General features: G+C 44.0%; 1 protein-coding gene across 1 annotated transcript; it reads left to right on the forward strand.

Moving 5' to 3' along the window:
- The first annotated feature begins 18,135 nt into the window (after positions 1-18,135).
- On the forward strand, positions 18,136-26,992 carry EVA1B (eva-1 homolog B). Its single transcript, XM_077295866.1, has 3 exons — positions 18,136-18,321; positions 25,275-25,381; positions 26,282-26,992. Exons 2-3 carry the CDS (start codon positions 25,312-25,314, stop codon positions 26,707-26,709), a joined length of 498 nt encoding a protein of 165 aa, XP_077151981.1. The 5' UTR covers positions 18,136-18,321; positions 25,275-25,311; the 3' UTR covers positions 26,710-26,992.
- The last annotated feature ends 573 nt before the right edge of the window (positions 26,993-27,565 follow it).

Here is a 27,565-nt window from a genome sequence, read left to right on the forward strand (position 1 = left end):
GACATTCGCCTTACTGAGCATAGGCAGGAGAAGTTTGCTGCATATAACCATATTTCTAACTTTTCCCTTCCTTCCAAAGAGCCTGCAGGTAAAACATCTCGAGAGGTAGAGGAGGTGCCCATGCAAATTGATTCTGTTCAGAGGCGCGAGAGTAATGAGCGCCGGGAGCATCGCCTTCGAGAAAGTCTATGTTTCTACTGCGGCCAGTCTGACCACTTTCTAATCAACTGTCCCAAGCGGCCTAACAAGGTGCTAGCAGCAGTAGGGGAGTATGACAACTATGATGATGAATCTGACATCTCTGAATAGCCTGCCTTTAAACGCTGTATTCCATTCACTTTCTATGACTTCACCAGCCAAGGAGCTAAATGAAAAGAACTCTCACTGTTCTCTACCAATTAAGATCCTGTGTACAGGACAGTGGATTTCCAGTGCGGCTATGATTGACTCTGGTGCAGGTGGCAATTTTATGGATATTGCATTTGCCAAGGAACATGGTATTGAAATTCAGCAAAGAGCCTCTCCAATTACCATGGAAACAGAGGATGGGTCACCTTTTAATCTCCAGGCCTGTGGATCAGGAGACCACACCCCTTGAGATTTTGTTGGAGCCTATTCATCAAGAGCAACTCTCTTTCTTGTTAATATCTTCTCCTCATTTTCCTGTGATTTTAGACATCCCTTGGCTGCGTTCACAGAATCCAACTATCAACTGGGAGACCAAGGAGAATATTTTTCCAACAAGGAGCAACTCAGCATTAACTGAAGCTGTCCCCGAGTCCACAGCTACGGAAGCACCGGTACAGGTATTTACTTTACCTTCAGCATATAAAGAGTTCTCTGACATCTGTGACAAGAAGAATGCAGATCAGCTTCCTTCACACAGGCATTATGACTGTCCCATTGAGCTGCTTCCTGTGGGAAGCTATTCCTTTTGGTAATGTATATCCTCTGGCGGCACCTGAGCTTCAAGCCTTACAGGAGTATATTGATGAAAATCTGGCCAAAGGCTTTATACGTCCTTCTTCTTCACCAGCAGGGGCACCTATATTTTTTGTAAAGAAGAAGGATGGGTCCCTGAGACTCTGTGTGGACTATCAAGAGCTCAATAAGGTAACCGTACGGAATCGTTACCCTTTGCCTCTGATTCCCAAATTACTGGAAAGAGTCCGCCATGCTAAGGTGTTCTCTAAACTCGATCTGGGGCTTATAATTTGGTGCATATTCGTCCAGGGGATGAGTAGAAGACAGCATTCCAATGCTGGTATGGACACTTTGAATATCTCGTGATGCCCTTCGGGCTTTGTAATGCCCCTGCAACGTTTCAACTAGTGTTGAGCGATACCGTCCGATACTTGAAAGTATCGGTATCGGATAGTATCGGCCGATACCCGAAAAGTATCGGATATCGCCGATACCGATACCCGATACCAATACAAGTCAATGGGACACCAAGTATCAGAAGGTATCCTGATGGTTCCCAGGATCTGAAGGAGAGGAAACTCTCCTTCAGGCTCTGGGATCCATATTAATGTGTAAAATAAAGAATTAAAATAAAAAATATTGATATACTCACCTCTCCGGAGGCCCCTGCACCTCACAGCTGTTAACCGGCAGCCTTCTTTGCTTAAAATGAGCGCGTTTAGGGCCTTCCATGATGTCACGGCTTCTGATTGGTCGCGTGCCGCTCATGTGACCGCCAGGCGACCAATCACAAGCCGTGACGTCATTCTCAGGTCCTAAATTCCTAGAATTAGGAATTTAGGACCTGAGAATGACGTCACGGCTTGTGATTGGTCGCGTGGCGGTCACATGAGCGGCACGCGACCAATCAGAAGCCGTGACGTCATGGAAGGTGCTGAACGCGCTCATTTTAAGCAAAGCAGGCTGCCGGTTACTACCAGGGCGCGTCAGAGGGTGAGTATATCCCTATTTTTTATTTTAATTCTTTATTTTTTACATGGATATGGATCCCAGGGCCTGAAGGAGAGTTTCCTCTCCTTCAGACCCTGGGAACCATACACTGGGAACTTCCGATTCCGATTCCCGATACCACAAAAGTATCGGATCTCGGTATCGGAATTCCGATACCGCAAGTATCGGCCGATACCCGATACTTGCGGTATCGGAATGCTCAACACTAGTTTCAACACCTTGCTAATGACATTTTCAGAGATTTGTTGGACCAGTTTGTGGTGATCTATTTGGACGATATTCTATTCTTTTCTGACTCTCTACAGCAGTGATTTTCAACCAGTGTTCCGCGGCACACTAGTATGCCGTGACGCATGGTCGAGTGTGCCGTGGGGAAAGTTCCCCAAACTATGGTGCCCCCTTTGTTTTGTTCCCCGGCAATGCACAGTGATGCGCAGTCACGGAATAACACATGCGTGAGCTTTGAACGCTCGCGCGACTTAATGACGTCACCGAGGCCGGCGCGTCATCCTGAGAGCGGAGAGACTCTCGCATTTGCCCGCCCCCAAGGTAATGCCCGCCAATAATGCTGTGTATAATCATTAAGTCAGCAACAGCTCATTAACCCCTTCCCGACCTTTGACGCCACGTAGGCGTCATGAAAGTCGGTACCAATCCGACCCATGACGCCTATGTGGCATCATGGAATGATCGCGTCCCTGCAGATCGGGTGAAAGGGTTAACTCCAATTTCACCCGATCTGCAGGGACAGGGGGAGTGGTACTTCACCCAAGGGGGGGTGGCTTCACCCCCTCGTGGCTGCGATCGCTCTGATTGGCTGTTGAAAGTGAAACTGCCAATCAGAGCAATTTGTAATATTTCACCTAAAAAACTGGTGAAATATTACAATCCAGCCATGGCCGATGCTGCAATATCATCGGCCATGGCTGTAAACACTTATGTACCCCCCCACCACCACCGATCTCCTCTCCGGTTCTCCGTCCGGTGCTCCGCTCCCCTCCGTCGTCCTGTCCGCTCCCCCGTCCTCCTGCCCGCTCCCCCGTGCTCTGATGCCACCCCCCCGTCCTCCGATCCACCCCCCATGCTCAGATCCCCCCCCTCATACTTACCGGGCCTCCCGGTGTCCGTCCGTCTTCTCCATGGGCGCCGCCATCTTCCAAAATGGCGGGCGCATGCGCAGCTGGCAGATTCGTTCCAGGTATATTTTGATCACTGAGATATAACCTATCACAGTGATCAAAATAAAAAAAATAGTAAATGACCCCCCCCCCCTTATCACCCCCATAGGTAGGGACAATAATAAAAAAAAAGAAAATATTTTTTTTTCTTTTTCCACTAGGGTTAGGGTTAGAACTAGGGTTAGAACTAGGGTTAGGGGTAGGGTTAGGGTTAGGGGTAGGGTTAGGGGTAGGGTTAGGGGTAGGGTTAGGGCATGTGCACAAAAAAAAACTAAAAACAGGGAGAGACTGAGAACTGTTGAGGAAGAGCTTCGTGTGTGTCTTTCCACTATTCCTGCCAGGATATCCCTTTTGTGTTTATCGAAACAGGCCCATGTTTCACACTGAGTGAGTATAAATACATTTAGAATCTATATTATTAACTATATGTAGAATATGTACTGTTTTAGTGTCATTTTGTGCCATTTTGGTTGGTGTTGTGCCCGGGATTTTTTAAGTATAAAAAGTGTGCCGCAGCTCAAAAAAGGTTGAAAATCACTGCTCTACAGGAACACGAAGAACATGTCAAAGCTGTTTTAAGATGTCTGAAAGAGAACCATCTGTATATCAAGCCGGAGAAATGCGAGTTCCATCGTTCTAAGATACAGAACATCTTAGGTTATATCATCTCTCCCAAGGGGCTGAACATGGAATCTGGTAAGATTCAGGCTATCCTTGACTGGCCGGTACCCAAGAATGTTAAGGAGGTGCAACATTTTATTGGTTTTGCAAATTTCTACAGATGTTTTATTCGAAATTTTTCTGATATTGTCTGTCCCATTACTTCCTTGACAAAGAAGGAAAAGCCCTTTAAGTGGTCATCACAGGCTCAAGAAGCTTTTGATCGGCTTAAGATCTGTTTCACCTCAGCACCGCTGTTGATACACCCAGATCCAACACTTTCTTTCATTGTGGAGGTGGACGCTTCTGATAATGCCTTGGGGGCTATTCTCTCCCAAAGAACTGGAGAAAAGGGTCTGCTACATCCTTGTGCTTTATTTTCCCGTAGACTAACCTCAGCAGAGAAGAATTACGATGTGGGAGACAAGGAATTGCTGGCTATTATTGCGGCTTTCAAGGAATGGAGGCATCATCTGCAAGGAGCTGCACAACAGATCATAGTGCTTACTGACCATCGCAATTTAGAGTTCCTCAGATCCGCTAGATGTCTTTCTCCTCGTCAGGCTCGTTGGAATTTATTTTTAAATCAATTTAATTTTGTTATCTCGTACCGTCCAGGTTGTCGTAATGGGAAGGCTGATGCTTTATCCCGAATCCATGCTGCGGATTCCGTACCTGGAGCCCCGTCCAAGACCATTCTATCTGATGCCAATTTCATCGGAGTTATCCACGATCAGGACTTGTGGAAGGAGTGCAGGGAGGCTTATGACGGTGATGTATTTCTGGCCAACCCACCTGTGGATATTAATCTTGTCTTTAAGGGTGGCATGTGGTTCAGAGATCGACGTATCTACGTCCCTGAGGCTGTCTGTCTGCATATCCTCAAGTTGGTACATGACTCCAAGTTGGCTGGTCACAGGGGGATACAGAAGACACAAGAGTTCCTGAGCCAATTCTTCTGATGGCCAACTTGCCTGAAGGATACTAAGGACTATGTTCTTTCTTGCGAGGTATGTGCTCGTTACAAGACTCCTCGTGTGGCACCTGCGGGTCTCCTGCAACCATTACCTGTTCCATCCCGACCTTGGGGGTCTGTCATGATTCTCAATGGCGAGAGAACATAGCCCAGCATATATGAGAACTAGCTCTTGGAAGATGGAAACTATACTGACCATGAACTAAACCTGCCGCACAACTAGAAGTGGCCGGGTAGCATGCCTACGTTTTTTTATCCCTAGATGCCCAGCGCCAGCCGGAGAACTACCTAATCCTAGCAGAGGAAAAGACAGTCCTGGCTCACCTCTAGAGAAATTTTCCCAAAAGGCAGACAGAGGCCCCCACATATATTGGCGGTGATTTTAGATGAAATGACAAACGTAGTAGGAAAATAGGTTTAGCAAAAATCGAGGTCCGCTTACTAGATAGCAAGAAGACAGAAAGGGCACTTTCATGGTCAGCAGAAAACCCTATCAAAACACCATCCAGAAATTACTTTAAGACTCTAGCATTAACTCATAACACCAGAGTGGCAATTTCCGCTCACAAGAGCTTTCCAGACACAGTAACGAAACAGCAGCTGTGAACAGGAACAAAATGCAAAAACACACAAGGACAAAAGTCCAACTTAGCTGGGAGTTGTCTAGTAGCAGGAACATGCACAGAAAGGCTTCTGATTACATTGTTGACCGGCATGAAACTGACAGAGGAGCAAGGTTATATAGCGACTCCCACATCCTGATAGGAGCAGGTGAACAGAGGGGATGATGCACACAAGTACAATTCCACAAGTGGCCACCGGGGGAGCCCAGAATCCAATTTCACAACAGGGGTCTATATCAATGGACTTTATTGTGGAGCTGCCTACATCGGGGGGCATGAATATGATCATGGTAGTAGTTGATCACCTGACTAAAGCCGCTCATTTTGTTCCATGCACCGGCCTCCCCTCAGCTAAGGATACAGTGAACTTGGTTATTCAGAATGTCTTCCGGCTGCATGGGGTCAAGGATGAGATCATCTCTGACCGTGGCGTACAGTTCACTTCAAGATTCTGGAAGGGGTTTTGCTCTGCACTCAATATTAATGTCTGTCTCTCTTCTGCTTACCATCCCCAGACAAATGGTCAGACTGAGCGTACCAACCAGACGTTGGAACAATATCTAAGATGCTATGTTAGCCATCTCCAAGATGATTGGTTGGAATTACTGCCGTTAGCCAAATTTTCATACAATAATTCTCAGAGCGCCTCCACTAAGTTCACTCCTTTCTTTGCCAATCTGGGTTATCATCCATGTATCTTACCTAGGTCTCCGATTAATTCTCCAGTTCCAGCAGTTGAGGAAAGGCTGACTGAGATGAGGCAAAATCTGGAGGTTCTGAAGGAATCCCTGACTATGGTTCAAGAACGTTATAAGAGATCGGCTGATAGATTCCGTAAACCTGCACCCATGTTCAAGGTAGGAGATTCCGTGTGGTTATCAACTAAGAATCTGAAGTTAAATGTTCCTTCACAAAAACTTGGACAGAAATTCATTGGCCCTTTCAAGATCAACGGTATTGTGAGCTCTGTGGCCTGCCGTCTGAAGCTGCCTAGGACTATGAAGGTACACCCAGTTTTTCATGTATCTTTACTAAAGCCTGTATCTCCAAATACCTTCCAGGGACGTGTTGTGCCACCTCCGCAGCCTGTGGTGATTGATGGGCAAGAACAATTTGTGGTGGAGGAAATTATTGATTCCAGGATTTGCAGGAATCGGCTCCAATATCTTATAAGATGGCAGGGATATCCCCCTGAGGAAGACTCTTGGGAACCTGTGGAAAACATCAATGCCCAACAGAAGATCTCTCGTTTTCAGCAAAGATTCCCTGAGAAACCAGGTCCAGGATCGTCCTGAGGCCGCTTCTAAGGAGGGAGTAATGTCAGGACTCTGAACATTTTTTATTACCTTTTGTGCATTACTGCCCTTTTCCAAGATGGCGTCTTTGGTCTCATGTGCACTGTGTCTTCCTGCTATAAAACTCCACCCCAGCCTTCAGTCTGTGCTAGAATATTCTGCCTTGCATCCAGCTCCACCCTGGTGACTCCCTGACTTTGCACCTGCACCTGCTCCTGTGAACCTGTGTGGAGATCCTGCTACTCAGCTCTGAGTTTCTGCTGCATACATTGGTTTCCAGTAATCCTCCATCTGGCTGCTTGTGTTTGTTTCCATCTGCATTTGCTGGACATGTAAGCTGTTGGTGCTCTGCTTAAACCTGAGACATTTACCCAGGCCTCCCTGGTTGTGCTAAGATATTATTTGAACTGCCTTATAAGCATATCTATCTGTGTTTGGACTACCATGGACTTATTCGTGTCAAGTATCCTCAAGAATAATTGTGCTTCATAGATTTTCTGCGTGTTTGCATTTTCCTCTGAAGTTTCCTATAGACTGTTAAGCTGCGTATAATATTTACACCAAGTGTTGTGGACTTGAGTTTCTCTCTGCACCTGTTTGAATCACCGTGTGATAACATAGACTTTACCACTTATAAAACTGTGTTCTGTAGTTGTCTTGTTCCATGCAAAGAGTCTCCTGAGTTATCCCCTATAATTATTACACGCTGCATGGCTGCTGTGATGGTGGTTGGCTCATGGCACTGCTCTGTTAGGGGGGTAGGACCCACTACGAAGTTTGCTGTGATGTGGCAGTGGGCTTCATGGAGTCTGATCAGAATGTTAAACTAAGAACCTCATGTTCAGTTTTATATATTTCAGTTTTATATATTTTTGCAGAGAGGCATTAGATCATTGTATGATTTTTGGAGGTGCTGTCCTCTCTTTTTTTCAGTAATCACTGTATTACCTATACACTGACACTATATACAGAGCTCCTGTGTATAATGTCTCTGGTGATCACTGTATTACCTGTACACTGAAACTATATGCTGTATACAGAGCTCCTGTGTATAATGTCATTGGTGATCACTGTATTACCTGTACACTATAACTATATACAGAGCTCCTGTGCATAATGTGACTGGTGATCACTGTGTTACCTGTACACTGAAACTAAAATACAGAGCTCCTGTGCATACTATCACTGGTGATCACTGTATTACCTGTACATGGACACTGTATGTTAGGGGTCGAGTTCCCTCCTCTGCACAGGGGGAATCTCGGGCCATCTCCGCTGCGGTCTCCCATTCTTCTCCTGCCGCAGTGGAGCCTACTCAGAGGAGACGTCGGTCCCAGCGTCTCGCTCAGTCTGACTCTGTACAAAGAGTTGGTGATGAGCTGGTGGGAGGAGTCATATATTTACAACGTAGAGAATCCATTCAAGGACTGCATATTTTGGTACGGTAGATACATCGATGACATCATCATGGTGTGGAATTCCGATGTATCTACCGTACATAACTTAATTGACTACTTCAACAGTAATCTGTTTAATTTAAGTTTCACCGCTCGCCAGGAACACACAAGCATAGAGTTCCTGGACCTAAAACTCAAAGGTGTAAATAACATTCCTGTAGTGACATCAACTTTTAGAAAAAATACAGCGGGGAATACAATATTGAGGGCAAACAGTCATCATCCTAAGCATACAATCAAAAGCATACCTGTGGGGGAAATGGTTAGGGCAAAACGAAATTGCAGCACACAGGAAGATTATTCTAGAGAGGTTGAGGAAATCAAAGCAAGACTCACACAGAGAGGTTACAGCAAAGGGTATTTACAAAGGGCGGAAAAAATAGTGGAGAAAAAACCACGGTTTAAATCAAAACAGAATAAAAAAACAGGCTCCACTAACCCTATTACTGTTGTCTTTCAATATAGCAACCAATTTGCTTCTATCAGTAAACTGATGAGAAACAACCTAACCATCTTACGGGAAGATCCTGATATTGCGTCCATATTAAAACACGGATGCAGAATTGTGTCAAGAAAAGCACCATCATTGGGCTTTAGTTTATCACCCAGCTCTTTAAACACATCCCATGCTCAGCCTTCCAACTGGCTTAACATTAAGGGCTTCCACAAATGTGGTGCCTCAATCTGTAAAATCTGTAAATTTACACAGAAATGCTCTGACTTCACGGATGCAAACAACCAAAAAACGTACCAAATCAAAACATTCCTTAATTGTAACACCACCAACGTGGTTTACATTATGGAATGCACAATTTGCCATCTTAAGTATGTGGGGAGCACGATACGTCCACTTAAAACAAGAATTCGTGAGCATATTTATGATGTGGAAAATGGTAACACCCATAGAAATATGTCACAAGTGTCACAACATTTTATTAACCAACATCAATCGAACCTCAATTCATTAAAAGTTTACGCAATTGAGAGGACACACAGACCCTTTAGAGGAGGAGATACTGAGATTACCCTTAGAAACAGGGAGACTTGGTGGATCTTTAAATTGGGGACCAGAATACCTCATGGTCTCAATAAGAGAAAGGACATCATGCTTTTCTATTAGTGTCATTTTCCTTAAAACGTATATAACTTAATTTTTTTTTTTTTTTTTTTTTCTCCTTTGGGATTTATACCCTACCATAATAACAGTAAAGCAAATATAACAAACATCCATAATGGATTCAGTTCGGGAAAATTGCAATATGTAGTGCTATCTCCATTTTTCTGCTTTCGCCGGACATCGGTTTCCAGACATGGTTTGGGCGTTCCAGCTAATGCTCGTATCGACATCACTCCCTATTGGTGTGTAATATTATTATTTATGAAATTTTTCTTTTCTGCAGCTTTTGTCGGATACAGGTCTTCATATACAATCGAGGTGTTTCATTAAGTATGTATACTAACAAAATATATATATTTTTTCTTAATGACAGGTATCAGCACCTTTATGGTGCTCGAACTCACCTGTCAGATCTACAGATTTGCGATGTTCTCCTCCTCTCTGTGTAGCTGACCGCTGCTCCATTGTTTCACGCTCCTTTTTGCCCCCGAATGTCTTTAATGCAGTTCATAGGTTTTTTATTCAGTAAATTTATACCTGTCTCTTTAATCATTTTTTGTATTTTTATAACCATCATCATGCCAATAATTAGAATTCTTTATTTATTTATATATCTTCATAGGTCTCCGATTTAGAGATCGCTCAAGATCCTGTGTATAAATCTTCTTTGAATAAAAATTCTCTTCGAATGATTATCTTGGAACATATAAATGAAACACCCAACAGGTCTTTCATTATGACATTGCTCCAATCATTTTCTTCCAGCTACTTCATAAAGAATTTGATATATCAAAAACTTTTTGGATATTTATTATTATATGTCACATAACTCTACATGCTTCATTTGTAAACAACGAATTATTATGGAATGACATATATGTATTTTGTATTTCCCTTTATATAGCCAAAGTACATATGTAGTCTGCTTGTTGTGTTTTTTTTTCTGTGCCTTTTTTTTCTATCTGTCTTGTGCAACTAATTGCAGCTTGCACACACTATCATGTGTTTTTCATTTTGACTAGATTACTTTTTGTAATTAGTTATAGCACCGGTGTGCCAAATGGTTGCTAGCATAAAAGCATAGAACAGGCTGCACTAAAGTTATCATGACTAAGGGTGCTATGTCACCAGAAACGCGTAGATAGTGTTTTTAATTATATTGTGCTGTTGTTTTATCCTCTATTTTTTGATATGAAGTGAATAAAGTACCAAGATTTTGCTTTTTCACCACCTCGTTGAGCTGGATTTTTTTCTATTTCCTGCATTCCTCACGCCTTGACACAGTGTTTCCGTGCTCCGAGCCTCCAGGGACTACAACTATGGTGAGCTGGATTTTTTCTTTTGTCTTTACAAAGAGTTACTGCTGCCTTTCCTGCTTCTGCCATTGAAGTCAGTGCTGGGCAGCGGCGAGCAGATGCTTCTGGGACTAAGTCCTGCTTTTCTCATTCTGAGCATGCCCAGAGTAAGATCTCTCAGTGGAGATCGAGGGTCACATGATCAGATACTGCAGCTAAGGCCATTGGTCCTTCAGGAAGGTCCTGTAGGTGCTCACGCTCGGTGGCAGCCTCTCATTGGTCCTTCTAGGAAGGTCCTGTACGTGCTGCAACTATTTAAGGCTCACATGGCCACACGGCCATGCGCTAGTATTGTTCTTTGTTATGTGCTTTGCGCCAGTGTGGTCACGTGAGAGTGTGTTCAGGGACCCGGCTGAAATAAGCCCCTAGAATGCTGGCACCTCCGGCGAGGAGCTTGTGTTTGTATGTATTCAGGGACCCGGCTGAAATAAGCCCCTAGAATGCTGGCACCTCCGGCCAGGAGTTTTGTGTGCATGAGTGACCACTGACTGCTCTCTGTTTGGGCAGTTAGCCTGTGCCTCTGTGAAGTCTAACAGGGCACAGTGCTTTGCTTTCACGGCTACTCGGTGAATTAACTGAGTTAGTCCATACCGCCATATAGTGCCGCCGTTTGCTAGCAGCAGGTACTCCTGCACGGTGGACCCCGGGCTGCGAATGCATCAATATCAATAAAAACATCTCTATTTACTCGGTGCGTTCCGCTAGCCCTAACAGAATACTAGCGCCAGGGTCTGGCTAGTAAATGGCCGACATTCAGCAATCCTTGCGGTATATCCAGCAGCTGGAGGGTAGGTTGGCGGCTCTCGAGAGCTCAACCTCAGCTGTGGATGTTACCGCAGTTGCTGTACAGGCTGCTAGCGTGGCTGCAGGAACCTTGTCCACGGCCACCCCTGTTCCGAAATTATCTCGCCTCCTGCTGCCAGAAAAATTTTCTGGAGATAGCAAATCTTGTAGGAGATTCGTGAGTCAGTGCTCTATTCACCTCGAGCTCCTGGCTGCACGTTTTCCTACTGAGCGGGCTAAGGTGGGATTTATTCTGTCTCTCTTGTCGGACAGGGCGTTGGAATGGGTAACGCCGCTGTGGGGGCGTGGTGATCATGTTGTGCAGAGTGCTCCGCTGTTCCTGAGCACTCTGAAACAGGTCTTTTTAGGACCTCAAGTCACCCATGACATGGCGCTCCAACTGCTGGCATTAACTCAGGGTGAGTCCTTCGTCAGCCACTTTGCCGTCCACTTTCGTACTTTAGCTTCTGAGCTGGAGTGGTCGGATAAAGCCCTTATCCCCATATTTTGGAGGGGCCTGGCTGATCACGTTAAGGACGCTCTGGCCACTAGGGAGATTCCTGCCACACTGGAGGAGTTAATAACTGTCTCTACTCGAATTGACCTCCGTTTTAACGAGCGGAGGTTAGAGCGAGCCCAGTGTAGGCAGAGGTTTCGGCTGGCTCCCACCTTCGACAAACCTCTGGAATCTCTGGTCCTGGTTCCTGAGTCACATGAGGCCATGGAAGTGTCACGAGCGGGATCTAAGTCCCAGACCGCTTGTGCACTCAAGGTCTGTCATGTTTGCCAGCAGTCAGGACATCTTGCCATCAGATGTCCCCAGCGGTCGAGGAAACGTCAGCGTTTAGTGGTAGTAGGTGGAGGTACACTAGACACGGCGACGTTTGCCTCCAAATTGTCCTTTAAGGGGACAATTATTATAGGCTCATCCTCCCACTCGGTAGAGCTCTGCGTGGATTCTGGGGCAGAGGGCAATTTTATGTCTTCTGCCGTCGCCCAACGTCACGCAATACCCCTGGTTATGCTAGCTCAACCAGTAACGGTACGAGTGGTGAATGAGTCGACACTGCCCTCACAGATAACACACCAGACCATCCCTCTTACTCTGTCCATGTCCCCATCCCATCAGGAGATTATATCTCTGCTCGTCATTCCTGAGGGAATTGATGAGGTCCTGTTGGGGATACCTTGGCTACGGTACCACTCTCCTCATATCGAGTGGTCCTCAGGCAGAATTCTGGGATGGGGTGAATCTTGTGGGGGTAGGTGTCACAGGGAGTGCGTTCAGGTTGCGACTACAGAGGTACCCGCAGATCTATCCTCTCTCCCCAAGCAATATTGGTCTTATGCAGACGTGTTCTCCAAAAAGACGGCAGAGACCCTTTCGCCTTATCGCCCCTATGACTGTCCTATTGATCTCTTGCCCGGTGCTGAGCCTCCCCGGGGTCGAGTTTATCCGTTATCTCTCCCGGAGACAGAGGCAATGTCTCACTATATTCAAGAAAATCTGGCAAGAGGGTTCATCAGGAAGTCAGTGTCACCTGCTGGGGCTGGGTTCTTCTTCGTGCAGAAGAAGAATGGGAAACTGCATCCATGTATAGACTACAGGGGTCTTAACGCCATCACCGCTAAGAATAAGTATCCTTTGCCCTTGATATCTGAGCTCTTCGATAGGCTTCGGGGAGCAAGGGTGTTTACTAAACTAGATCTGCGGGGTGCTTACAACCTGATTCGCATCCATGAGGGGGACGAATGGAAGACGGCTTTTAACACCAGGGATGGGCACTATGAATATCTGGTGATGCCCTTCAGGCTCTGTAATGCCCCAGCTGTTTTCTAAGACTTTGTGAACGATATCTTCCGGGATATGCTCACCACCTCGGTCGTAGTCTATCTGGATGATATTCTCATCTACTCTTCAGATATTGACACCCACCGGAGAGATGTTTGCAAAGTGTTCGACCTCCTACGGGCAAACTCCCTCTATGCCAAGTTGGAGAAGTGTATGTTCGAGCAGGAGTCCTTACCTTTCCTAGGCTATATCATCTCCGCCCAGGGATTGGCTATGGATCCTGCTAAACTACAGGCTGTGATGGACTGGCAAGGAACCCCATTCTCTTAAAGCGGTGCAGCGCTTTATGGGGCTCATTAATTATTATCGCCAGTTCATTCCGCACTTCTCAACTTTGGTAGCTCCCTTGGTTGCCCTCACCAAGAAGGGGGCAAATCCCAAATTGTGGTCTGAGGAGGTCTCCAAGGCCTTTAACTCCATAAAGTCACACTTTGCTAGCACTCCCATCCTACATCGCCCCGATGTAGATAAGCCATTTATCATGGAGGTGGATGCCTCATCTGTTGGTGCTGGAGCAGTCCTCTTCCAAAAGGATGCTCAAGGTTGGAAGCATCCTTGCTTCTTCTTTTCTAAGACCTTCTCACCAGCAGAGAGGAATTATTCCATCGGGGACAGGGAGTTGCTAGCCATGAAGTTGGCGTTCTCGGAGTGGAGACATCTCTTGGAAGGAGCTCGTTTTCCCTTCCAAGTCTTCACAGATCATAAAAATTTGGTGTACCTGCAGACAGCCCAGCGGTTAAATTCTCGCCAGGCCAGATGGTCCTTGTTCTTCTCCCGGTTTCATTTCACCCTCCATTTTCTTTCTGGGGAGAAGAACATTCGTGCCGACACTCTCTCTCGCTCCATTGTGTCATCTGTGGAGGAGGAAGAGGAGCCTCGGCTTATTGTCCCCACTGAGAGCCTGAGAACTGTGGCCCCAGTTTCGCTAGAGTCTGTGCCTCCGGGCAAGACTTTTGTACCATCCAGTTTGCGACCGGAGGTTCTCTCTTGGGCACACTCGTCCAGGGTGGGTGGACATTTTGGTTCCAAAAGGACATCTGAGTTACTGGCGAGGACATACTGGTGGCCGCATATGGCTTGTGATGTCGCAGACTATGTTCGGGCGTGTGTCTCTTGCGCCAAGAACAAGTCCCCTCGGCAACGGCCAGCTGGGTTGCTTTACCCTCTGCCAGTGGCGGACAGGCCCTGGGAGATGGTCGGCATGGACTTTGTGGTGGGCTTACCCAAGTCTCGTAGTTGCACCATTATCTGGGTGATCACCGAACATTTTTAGAAAATGGTTCATTTGGTGCCTCTTCCACGGCTACCTTCTGCACGGGCTCTGGCAGCCTTGTTCATCAAGCATATCTTTCACTTACACGGTATGCCGGACAAGATTGTCAGTGACCGGGGTCCCCAGTTTGCGTTTCGATTCTGGAGGGAGCTTTGTCGTCTACTCAGTATTGAGTTAAATCTCTCCTCGGCTTATCATCCCGAGATGAATGGGTTGGTTGAGAGAGCCAATCAGACTCTGGTCACTTATTTACAACATTTTGTTTCTGCCAGGCAGGATGACTGGGCATCCTTGTTACCGTGGGCAGAGTTTGCCCTTAACAACGCTGTAGCCGACTCCACCGGTCAGACTCCTTTCCTCGTTAATTACGGCCAGCATCCGGCGGTTCCTGTGCCTATTCCCGTGTCCTCTGCTGACTCTAGGGTGGCAGACTGGGCAGTGGAGGCACGAGACATTTGGGACCGCACTCAGGATGCCATCCGGGCCTCCAAGGAGAGAATGAGGTCCTCCGCCGATGCACATTATTACATTAGGTTATTACACTTGGGGCTATTTAGTTTGGAAAAACGAAGGCTAAGGGGTGATCTTATGTTAATGTATAAATATATGAGGGGACAGTACAAAGACCTTTCTGATGATCTTTTTAATCATAGACCGGTGACAGGGACAAGGGGGCATTCTCTACGTCTGGAGGAAAAAAGGTTTAAGCATAATAACAGACGCGGATTCTTTACTGTAAGAGCAGTGAGACTATGGAACTCTCTGCCGTATGATGTTGTAATGAGTGATTCATTACTTAAATTTAAGAGGGGACTGGATACCTTTCTGGAAAAGTATAATGTTACAGGGTATATATACTAGATTCTTTGATAGGGCGTTGATCCAGGGAACTAGTCTGATTGCCGTATGTGGGGTCGGGAAGGAATTTTTTTCCCCATGGTGGAGCTTACTCTTACCACATGGGTTTTTTTTGCCTTCCCCTGGATCAACATGTTAGGGCATGTTAGGTTAGGCTATGGGTTGAACTAGATGGACTTAAAGTCTTCCTTCAACCTTAATAACTATGTTACTATGTTACATCGGCGCCCTGCCCGACCTTTGCTCCTGGCGACTTAGTGTGGCTCTCCGCTCGTAACATCAGGCTGCGTGTTGAGTCCACTACGTTTGCTCCTCGCTACTTGGGTCCCTTCAAGGTCATCGAACAGGTTAATCCTGTGGTCTACCGTCTAGCCCTTCCTCCACGCCTAGGTATCACCGACACCTTTCATGTGTCCCTCCTTAAGCCCGTATACATGTCCCGGTTTTCTGAGTCATCTGCCGGGACATCGGGTTCGTCTACGGACGATTACGAGGTGAACGCTATTTTGGGGTGCAAGGTGGTTCGTGGCAAAAAATTTTATTTGGTGGACTGGAAGGGTTACGGTCCTGAGAGCCTGCTGAGCACATTTGGGCTCCGCAGCTCATTGCTGCCTTCGAATGTAGCGAGGCCCAAGGAGGGGGGCCCATGTTAGGGGTCGAGTTCCCACCTCTGCACAGGGGGAATCTCGGGCCATCTCCGCTGCGGTCTCCCATTCTTCTCCTGCCGCAGTGGAGCCTGCTCAGCGGAGACGTCGGTCCCAGCGTCTCCCTCAGTCTGACTCTGTACAAAGTGTTACTGCTGCCGTTCCTGCTTCTGCCATTGAAGTCAGTGCTGGGCAGCGGCGAGCAGACGCTTCTGGGACTAAGTCCTGCTTTTCTCGTTCTGAGAATGCCCAGAGTAAGATCTCTCAGTGGAGATCGAGGGTCACATGATCAGATACTGCTAAGGCCATTGGTCCTTCAGGAAGGTCCTGTAGGTGCTCACGCTCGGTGGCAGCCTCTCATTGGTCCTTCTAGGAAGGTCCTGTACGTGCTGCAACTATTTCAGGCTCGCATAGCTGCACAGCCATGCGTTAGTATTGTTCTTTGTTATGTGCTTTGCGCCAGTGTGGTCACATGAGAGTGTGTTCAGAGACCCAGCTGAAATAAGCCTCAAGAATGCTGGCACCTCTGGCGAGGAGTTTTGTGTGCATGTGTGACCACTGACTGCTCTCTGTTTGGGCAGTTAGCCTGTGCCTCTGTGAAGTCTAACAGGGCACAGTGCTTTGCTTTCACGGCTACTTAGTGAATTAACTGAGTTAGTCCATACCGCCATATAGTGCCGCCGTTTGCTAGCAGTAGGCACTCCTGCACGGTGGACCCCGGGCTGTGAATGCACCAATATCAATTAAAACATCTCTATTTACTCTGTGCATTCCGCTAGCCCTAACACTGTATACTAAGTAAAGATCTACTGTGTGTAATGTCATTAGTATTGTGTTTTTTTTTATTACTGATCAGTATTGTAGGTCACTATGTGGTGGTAATATGTGATCTGGTGATGATGTGGTGGTATTTGTTCCTTTTATGTGCTATTGGTCACTGTGGTGGTAAAAAGTGGTCTGGTCATGGTTTGGCAGTATTTGTTCCTTGTATGTGCTATTATTCAGTCACTGGGGTGCTAATATGTGGTCTGGTCATGGTGTGGTGGTATTTGTTCCTTGTATGTGGTAATATTGGTCACCATGTGATGTTAATATGTGAATCGGTCATGGTCAGTGGTATTTGTCCCTTGTATGTAATATTATTGGTCATTTTAAAAATTGAAAAATCAATAAAAATATACCTAAAATTTTATTTTAACAAATGTTTAATAAGTTACAGTAGAGTAGAGCTCGGCCAAAAGAGTCTACCTTGTTGCAGTGGCGGATTAAAAAATCTTTTGGCCAAAACAAACGCTGCTGGCTATGTATGTTATCTGGTGATGGGAACTGTTAATGTGTGATTGGTGAGGATGCGGTGCAGAAGTGGAGTTTTTCCAAGACTGTGGAAGGTTCCAGGGGTGGAGGCAGGGCTAGGGTGGAGCCTGGGCGGAGTTTCAAGGGGGCCCCGAAAATTTTCCAGTATGGGGCCCCGAAATTCTTAGTGGCAGCCCTGTGTATGCATATCACATACATCACCGCCGTTCCTGGGGCAGAGAATGGCGAATCCCTGCAGAGCACAGTGAATGCGTTGGGAGGATTCAAGAACCTGCAGTCACACAGAGTGACTGTAAAATTTTCATTTTAGACCAGACAACCTTTTTAATAACCAAACAGTGTGGCATATGCTCTACAATCTCCCCTAGAATCCATTTCAAGGCATTAGAATACAGTCGGGCTCAGGTTTTCATTTGGATTGGCATCTATGAGCATGTTAATTTTTGGCTCACTATATTCCTATTTTTCTTTATTTTGTTGCAATAGTCTCTGACATACATACATATATATATCTATTTTGTAATTGATACAAATAGCCGCAGTTTTTCAAGCACATTCCTTTCCATCTCTTGCATGTTTTTTCTTTTGTTGCAGAGGTGACAAAAGTAATAATGTGAAAATCATTGACTCATGGTATGTGAATAGATTGAAATGCTGGCATTGAGCGTGGCTTGGAAAGGGTTACTGTACTAAGCTGGGCTGACCATAGGCTGGGCTCTGTTAGTTTCTGAGAGCAGAGCAGGAGTTTGTGGCTGAGCAGATTACATCTGGACAGAGGGAGGGAAGTTGGGGAGAAGGAGGGATTCAGTATAATACTAAGGCGGCCCACTATACAGTTCCAATAGCAATACATCACTATGCTACTCTCAGCACAACTCCGCAGCTAGCAGAAAGTTTTCCCAGCAGCTATTCCTTACAAAGCTGTCCAATATCATGCCTCATAGTATGGGACAATAGGAAAGAGCACCAAGCAGCTGAGAGGAAGACTGAACATTTGGATGGTAAGTGCCTGTGAACCAGGGGGGATTACTTATTTTATTTGATTCATTGCGAAGAATAAATATGCTTCTAACAAATCTGACATCTTAGCGTATAAATCCGATTATCCACAGTTTCTGGCATTAGCGACAGGAATTGTATTAAAACTGCTGTTGGTGGGATTAGCTGTCTGATAAACATCAGCTTCAGCTATCAGTGCACCCAGATCCCCAAAAGAATGTGAGAAGTTTAGTCTATGGGGAGGTCACGCTCTGCCGAGCCTCAAGCAAATACACTTATTGGATGTGCAGACCAATATATGGTGTGGAGAGCTCCAAATCAAGTGTTGTAGGGCTAGGGAAGATCAGGGTCGCAATAATTTAATGGGATTCTCTAATTCCATGGAAATCGGGACCATACAACCTCCTAGTCCAGTCTCAGGTTTCATCTCTCTGCTAATTTTTGTGACCAAGGTGGTGATGTGAGAGTTTGCTCATCCTTAGATGTTGCCCATCAATACTCCCCTATCTCTAGCAGTCAAAATCTGAACAGGGTCTCAACTGATGACGAATGCCATGTTACAATGGACTTTTTTTTTAGCCAAATTTATATAAACTTGTAAGTCTGGAAAAGTCAAGGTGAAATACCGATTCTAGTAGCATAGAATATAAATTGATCTATGTATATGTTTTATTATATATTTTACATAATAGTTTTTAACTCATACAATGACTCTCGCATAATAAAAGTAATATAGAACCTCACCTAGTACGGTTTAGTGTAGATACTAAAGGCAGCACATTTGTGTTGGCAGCGTTTTTGTATGTTTCTTTATGGTGGGCCATAATGTCCCACTGTTGGCATTGGAGAAGGTTTCCAACACCTGGTTTCTGGCAGCAAGCAGCTGTAATGTGCCAGGAAGGGGAAAAGCGGCCACTCCCAGCTGTCAGGGAGGCAGTCATGACATATGTGAGCACAGGATTTCCAGACAGCTGCCTGGAGTGAAAACACAATTGTCACATGCAGACCGGCTTCACAGCCAGGTGACTAGTTAATGGATAAAACATGGTGGACATGGGTCATTGATTCCGTTTTCTTTCTGCATGTACTGGCACTGCAATGTTTAACTGCTAAAATACGTATCCCATAACCGAAAGAAATGAACTGGAGTATAAGTTGGTATATATGTATCGTGTAGGAGCATGTTCACACTGGCCATAAAAAGACAAAACCTAGGAAAGAAACAAATGAATACTTACCCTGCTGTAAAAAGCAATAATACATATAAATAACATAAGGTACCTAGTAAACACTGTTTTTGATGAGAAAAGTGTAAAAGCCATCCCACCAGTGCCAAGGTGTACCCAATTGGGATGGTCCTAACCTGATCCCATGTAGGACTGTCTTACAAAAGTGAATTATATTAGTAACATGAAGTGCAGGGATTCCAGTACAGATCCATATGCACATTACAGAAAATATACTATGATTTCTTCTTCTGTTTTATAGACTCTACATGCAAAGTTAATGCATATATAACATGTTTCTGCTATAATTATATTTATTCATAATCATTCCTAATGTATGACAATGTAATTCTTGTTGTACACTCTGAAAATCTAGTAAAAAGAATTAAAAAAGATAAGAAAAGAAAATATACTTCTAAAAACATGAAATACTGCTTCTGGATTATTTTAGACAACCATAGCAATTATTTTTCCATCAGCAATCTAAAGTCCTTGGACTACTGATATCTGCTATTGGAGAAACACAACAGGCTACATTTTGTTTCCGGTCTAGTTTTGTAATTTCCTTAGAATATATGCACAAAGAGGGTAAAGAGCATGCATGAGGAACAGGAAATTCAATAATGGTGTCCTTACCATTTTTTACCATAAACGCACAACCTGCTGTTCTAAGAATTGTGTCCAGTCATGGCAGGCTAAGAATTTGTGCCACAGAGTTCTCTTGCAGAATTGGGAAGAGAAGAATAGGACAAATCGAGATCATTAGCAAAGAAACAGGTAACAGTTCAGAAACAAAAATGACGGAGCACTTTTTTAAAAAACAAACATGTACCAGAAGTAGAATACATAGGTGAGGCATAATAATTGGGAAGCACTTAGTCCATTACATCATGGAAGACTTGATGCTCCAATATACATATTGTGAATTGCCAGATGGAGAGACAGCCTTCCACTGGGTAAGAGACAACTGAGAAGCATTTAGGATGGAGAGATAGCCCATCTTCAATATAAAAGTGTGTCTTAATGGTAACAAAAGACCTATTCTAATTTCTGGAAAGAGAAAAGGTGAAAAAAAAAGTACAAAGAAAGTACAAAATAGTGAAAAAAGAATCCAAGGGCCCAATTCATCATTGCCTTTGCATCAGTTTTATGTCTAATATTGTGTTTTTCCGACTTTTATTTGCACCCAATTTATTTTTCTATTTACACTTTTTTTAAGTCTGTTTTTTTGTTTTGCTCTTTTGGGCGAAGTCTAGCAATTCAAGATGTCTTCTCTTGACTTTTTAAAAAGTCAGAAAATTTGATGCAACTTTACTTCAGTCTCCCCCTGGGGTATTTTTGAGTGTGACAACATTTTGGAGTAATTTTTGCAAATGGCACCAAGAGTGGCAGAAAACAGTTCAAGACAGATTGCCATTTTGATTAATTTGGAGCCAAAAACAGCAACTAACCCCACAAGACAAAAAAAGGAAGTGAGGAAAAAAATGCAAATGATGAATCGGAGCCAAAATGTCTTCAATTCACGCTTGTGTCACTTCTAAATAGTTTTTTATATAAGTCAAATCCAGCCTCATCTGCCCATCTACTGCAATATTATGAATCTAAAATTAAACATCTAGATAATAGCACCCAGAAAAAGAGGGAGACGAAATCTCATTCATATAAAAAATATTTAGCTTTATTGAAAAATATTTAAAAACAAAAGATTGACAAATAAAATGCATATTCACTCAAAAGAACCATAATAATAATTCAGTTAAATAGATATTACAATAGTACCAAACGCTTGATGGCAGTTATTCTTGTAAAATATTTTCAAATTAATGGATAGATGCAAAGTCCTAATACACATGTACAGAAGGATTTGTACTAGATATTTCTCATATAAGTGAAAAAAAAGTCAGTAATAATGAGATCCATTAGTGACACTAGTACATGTGCTTCTCACTAAATTAGAGAATATCATAAAAAAGTTAATTTATTTCAGTTCTTCAATACAAAAAGTGAAATTCATATATTATATAGAGTCATTACAAACAGAGTGATCTATTTCAAGTGTTTATTTCTGTTAAAGTTGATGATTATGGCTTACAGTCAATGAAAACCCAAAAGTCATTATCTCAGTAAATTAGAATAATTAACACTTGAAAAGGCTTCCTAAGCATTTAGGTACCGTCACACTCAGCAACTTTGCAAAGAGAACGACAACAATCCGTGACGTTGCAGCGTCCTGGATAGCGATCTCATTGTGTTTGACACGCAGCAGCGATCTGGATCCCGCTGTGCCATCGCTGGTCGGAGCTAGAAGTCCAGAACTTTATTTCGTCGCCAGGTCAGCGTGTATCGTCATGTTTGACATCAAAAGCAATGACGCCAACAACGAGCATAGGGGGCGTCGCAGCGTCTCCTTCTAGCCAGTCGGTACACTCCGGCTGTTTGACATGGAGCTAACAACCAGCGAGAACGAGAAGTGAGTCGCCGTTACGTCACTGGATCGCTCCTGCATCGTTCTGGAGTTGCTGTGTTTGACGTCTCTACAGCGACCTAAACAGCGACGCTCCAGCGATCTAGTTTAGGTCGGCTCGTTGTCTATATCGCCGCAGCGTCGCTGAGTGTGACGGTACCTTAAAAAAATGTCCCTTAGTCTGTTTCAGTAGGCTCCACAATCATGGGGAAGACTGCTGACTTGACAGATGTACAGAAGGCAGTCATTGATACACTCCACAAGGAGGGTAAGCCACAAAAGGTCATTGCTAAAGAAGCTGGCTGTTCACAGAGTGCTGTATCCAAGCATATTAATGGAGAGTTGAGTGGAAGGAAAAAGTGTGGTAGAAAAAGGTGCACAAGCAACGGGGATAACTGGAGCCTTGAAAGGATTGTTAAGAAAAGGCCATCAAACATTTTGGGGTAGATTCACAAGGAGTGGAGTGCTGCTGGAGTCATTGCTTCAAGAGCCACCACACACAGACATATCCAGGACATGGGCTACAAGTGTCGCATTCCTTGTGTCAATCCACTTATGACAAATAGGAAATGCCAGATGCGTCTTACCTGGGCTAAGGAGAAAAAGAACTGGACTGTTGCTCAGTGGTCCAAGGTGTTGTTTTTAGATGAAATTACATTTTGCATTTCATTTGGTAATCAAGGTCCCAGAGTGGAGAGGCACACAATCCAAGCTGCTTGAGGTCTAGTGTGAAGTTTTCACAATCAGTGATGGTTTGGGGAGCCATGTCATCTGCTGGTGTAGGTCCACTGTGTTTATCAAGACCAAAGCCAGTGCAGCCATCTACCAGGAAATTTTAGAGCACTTCATGCTTCCCTCTGCCGACAAGCTTTTTGGAGATGGAAATTTCATTCTCCAGCAGGACTTGGCACCTGTCCACACTGCCAAAAGTACCAATACCTGGATTGAAAACAACAGTATCACTGTGCTTGATTGACCAGAAAACTCGCCTGACCTTAACCCCATAGAAAATCTATGGGGTATTGTCAAGAGAAAGATGAAAGCCATCAAACCAAACAATGCAGACGAGCTAAAGGCTGATATCAAAGCAACCTGGACTTCCATAACACCTCAGCAGGCTGATCTCCTCCATGCCACGCCGCATTGATGCAGTAATTGATACAAAAGAAGCCCCTACCAAGTATTGAGTGCATTTACTGCACATACATTTCACTAGGCCAACATTTCGGATTTTAAAATAATTTTTCAAGCTGGTGTTTTAAAGTATTCTAATTTACTAAGACAATGACTTGGGTTTTCATTGGCTGTAAGCCATAATCATCAATATTAACAGAAATAAACACTTGAAATAGATCACTCTGTTTGTAATGACTATATATAATATATGAGTTTCACTTTTTTAATTGAATAACTGAAGTAAGTTAACTTTTGATGATATTCTAATTTAGTGAGAAGCACTTGTATATAGCCCTATATTAAGGCTCTGTGTATCTTTGGTTAGGATTAATCTATTGTATAAGTATTATGAATCACTGTAAAGCATTGCATCTTACTCTTTTGATTTCAGGCTAAAAAATAACCAAGTCCAGCGTGCCCTGTATCTGTAGTAGTTCTCATTACTCACAAGTTACATACTTAGTATTCTTCCAACACATTATGGCACTCTCATCTTACGATCTACAGTATGTGTTTGCAGACATAACAGTGATAGATGACACTAGCAGAAGTGATGTGTCTGGACTGGGATGAAGCAGGCCTGTATGTATGGTGGTTTTGTACACGAAGACTTGAGCCATGAAAGCAGATGTGTATGTTACGGAGACAGGGAAGATTGTTTACGGGAGTGCCAAAGAATATTGCAAACCTGGAAGGAAGCTGCTGTGATGTATTTTAGGATATGCAGGAAACCAGGTCATTACTTGTGAGTGGGGTATGATTCATTAATACCTCTGCTCAGATTACCTCAGTTCTACTTCCTGACTTTTTTTTATTAAAGTACAACTTGATAAGACATTTGTGGTAGAAATTGCAGTACATTGTATTCCAACAGCAGAACATAGAACTACCTTCAAGGCTTTTACCATAGCATGGTGTTTTAGAACACTTCCAATTTGTACAAAGCAATAATAGACACGCTACGTCAGGCTCATGAATCTACAGTCTTACAGTATAACAAAGCAATCAATGTACAGAATATATCTACATATGGCTTCTGATGGAGCACGAGTGGAGTGGAGAGACCAATCCAGGCTTGGACTGGCCCATAGGGGAACAGGAGAATCCTCCGTTGGGCCCCTGTGCAAGAGTTTGCCACCACCTTCTTATAAGAGCAGTACTTGGCACAACAGTGCCAATAATGTTTGTAAAGCGCTGTGGAATTAATGGATCTATATAAATGAGTAAAATAAATAAATAAAATGTATTTGAATCACTATGTACAGGCAAAGACAGCATCTTATTCATCTTGTACATTGTGAGCCCTCGCGGGCAGGGTCCTCTCTCCTCCTGTACCAGTCGTGACATGTATTGTTTAAGATTATTGTACCTGTTTTTATTATGTATACCCCTCCTCACATGTAAAGCGCAATGGAATAAATGGCGCTATAGTAATAAATAATAATCTAACAATATACCCAGTTCATTACTATAGAAATTTGTGATTGAAGATATTGTCACATTTGCATGTACCTGGAAAGTGGGGTCCTGGAATTGGTTACTGGTGGGCCTTTTGCAACCCAGTCTGACACTGGGCCACTCTATACTAAAGGAGATGTATAGACCTCATGCACTGCCAAACATGCTCCATGTCAGCGAGTGTGAGCCCATAACACATTTTACCAACCCAAGTAGTGAAAGAGAAAGCTATGTGGTTGTTATGAGAAGGCTAGCCTTTCCTACAGCTGGCACAGCAGGTAGATACCCTGGGAATTAAACAACGTACAGCTGGCATGAGTAAAGTAGTATCCTCTCCATCACTGGTGGACACAGAATGAAAAGGGCAAGAACAGTATATGGGCCTTTGCAGTCCAGTATCTCATCAAAATGCATAATTTCACCTGATTTGGTGGTAGAAGTGGCCTCCTTATCTCTTGGGCCCCTGAGTGGCTGCACGGGCTGCTCCAATGAAATGTCTGCCTCGTTCTCCATCACTAATGACCCATTCCGCTAATGAGATTAGTTATCATGAATGTATAAAAGGATGGATAATTAAGAAAAGTCTCATTCCTCTTAAATCATGAAATGTTGTAACATTTGTAAATTCCAGGTAACGAGAAGACATCTTCATAGATATTAATCTTTGGATGATGGAGACTCACAAGAAGGAGATGGAGTTCCTGAGTAACAGCATAGCAGCATATGCTTATATTAGAGGTAGCGTATTTACATCAGGCATGTCCGTATGTTCATGTTTATTGTACTTTGTCTATGTATGCCCCTTTTTTCACATGTAAAGCACCATGGAATAAATGGCGCTATAAAAATAAATAATAACAATAATATGGGATTGTTTTCAGCAAGCACAGAAAAATGAGGGACAACGGGGTTACATATTAACTATGTAATGGCTGAAAACATAGACAACTTTTTTAGGTACCATAAAAGCAGATGTTGTTGTGTGGTCCAATGCAAAGGTGATGGGGTAGGGCATGTGTGGCATCAATTATCTTTTTTCCAATTGGCATTGTGATGCTACTGCTCTGCCTCTCCATGGGCACTGCATTGTTATAAAACATGGAAGTGGAGAATTGTCCTAAATGTCTCAAGGCACTGCTCTCCTACAGAAGGTGTGCAAAGATTATCCTGGCTAATGGGTTTGGTGCACTTTGCCAAATTAAATAACATCATCACTATTGATTGAATCAAAAGGGTTGTCCGAGTCTAAAATATTGATCACCTATTTGTAGGATAGGTCATCTGGTTAAAAGAGGTTTTCCAAGCCTAAAATATTAATGACCAATTTTTAGAATAGATCATCAATATAAGATTGGTAGAGGTCCCTCACCATCTCCATGATCATCTGATATCTACCCTGGTAGCACCTGTAAGTGATGTATGGGTGGAACACAGCAGTTTCATACGTTGTTTAGTGTTTGCTGATGAGTACTGGAATATGTCTCCAAGTGAATGGGATACAAACTGCATTACCCGGTTACAAATAAGTCATTAATAAATAAGTCCTAGACTAAATAAAGATGCAGACTAAGAAAGTAAATGTGTATTTTTAAAGTACACATTATATATACTGATAAAAGGTTTTTTTTCCCCCCCCAGAAAAACCGGAATCATTTGGGCTTTACTTTGTTCTTGGAGTTTGTTTTGGATTAATTTTAACTCTCTGTATGCTGGTCATCCGCATCTCTTGCAAACCACGGACTCCCAGTCTCCCTCCCAAACCAAAGAAAACACCTCCAAAGGATTGTATTAAAGAGCCTCTGTCTGTGACAGGAGATGAGGAGGACCCAGACAGCGATGACAATGAGGACACTTTTATTTTGACACCTGTGACGGACACGTCATTAGGAAGCCAGCCGCCTATGGATGGTACAATGACAGTAAATGTGTTCACTTCAGCAGAAGAACTGGAGAGAGCCCAAAGACTAGAGGAACGTGAGAGGATAATTCGAGAGATATGGAGAAATGGACAACCTGATATTCTGGGTACAGGAACTGGCACCATAGGTCGTGTGCATTACTATTAGTAGGGATGTTGAGACACTTCATACATCATGAGATGGTGCTGTTCCTCAAACTAAATGACAACCTCCTAGGATCTAAAGGACATCTAGCACTCCTCATCATATGCCCATTATGATAGTGTATTAATATTAAAGTATAGCTGGAGAGCTGAAGATTCCAACCAGAATCCTGGCAATGGTGCCGATGGTTGTTGTTCTTTTAGCAACTAATCTACTTTGAAACTAGGGACAAAACCTTTATCAATTGAAATTGTGTTAATCCAGTGCAATTAATCTGAAGTGGAGTGACTTAAGGTACCTTCACACGAAACGACATTATAACGATATCGCTAGCAATCCGTGACGTTGCAGCGTCCTCGCTAGCGATATCGTTTCGTTTGACACGCAGCAGCGATCAGGATCCTGCTGTGATGTCGCTGGTCGCTGAATAAAGTCCAGAACTTTATTTGGTCGTCCGATCGCTGTGTATCGTTGTGTTTGAAAGCAAAAGCAACGATACCAGCGATATTTTACACTGGTAACCAGGGTAAACATCGGGTAACTAAGCGCAGGGCCGCGCTTAGTTACCCGATGTTTACCCTGGTTACTAGCGTAAAATGTAAAAAAAACAAACAGCACATACTCACATTGCGTCCCCTGCAGTCTGCTTCCTCCTCTGACTCAGCGCTGCAAAGTGAAAGTGAAAGCAGCACAGCGGTGACGTCACCGCTCTGCTCTCACTGTACGGCGCTCAGTCAGTCAGGAAGTGGACGCAGGGGGACGTGAATGTAAGTATGTGCTGTTTGTTTTTTTTAGATTTTACGCTGGTAACCAGGGTAAACATCGGGTTACTAAGCGCGGCCCTGCGCTTAGTTACCCG

Source organism: Ranitomeya variabilis, chromosome 3 (genome assembly GCF_051348905.1).
Source record: "Ranitomeya variabilis isolate aRanVar5 chromosome 3, aRanVar5.hap1, whole genome shotgun sequence".
NCBI classification, from domain to species: domain Eukaryota; kingdom Metazoa; phylum Chordata; class Amphibia; order Anura; family Dendrobatidae; genus Ranitomeya; species Ranitomeya variabilis.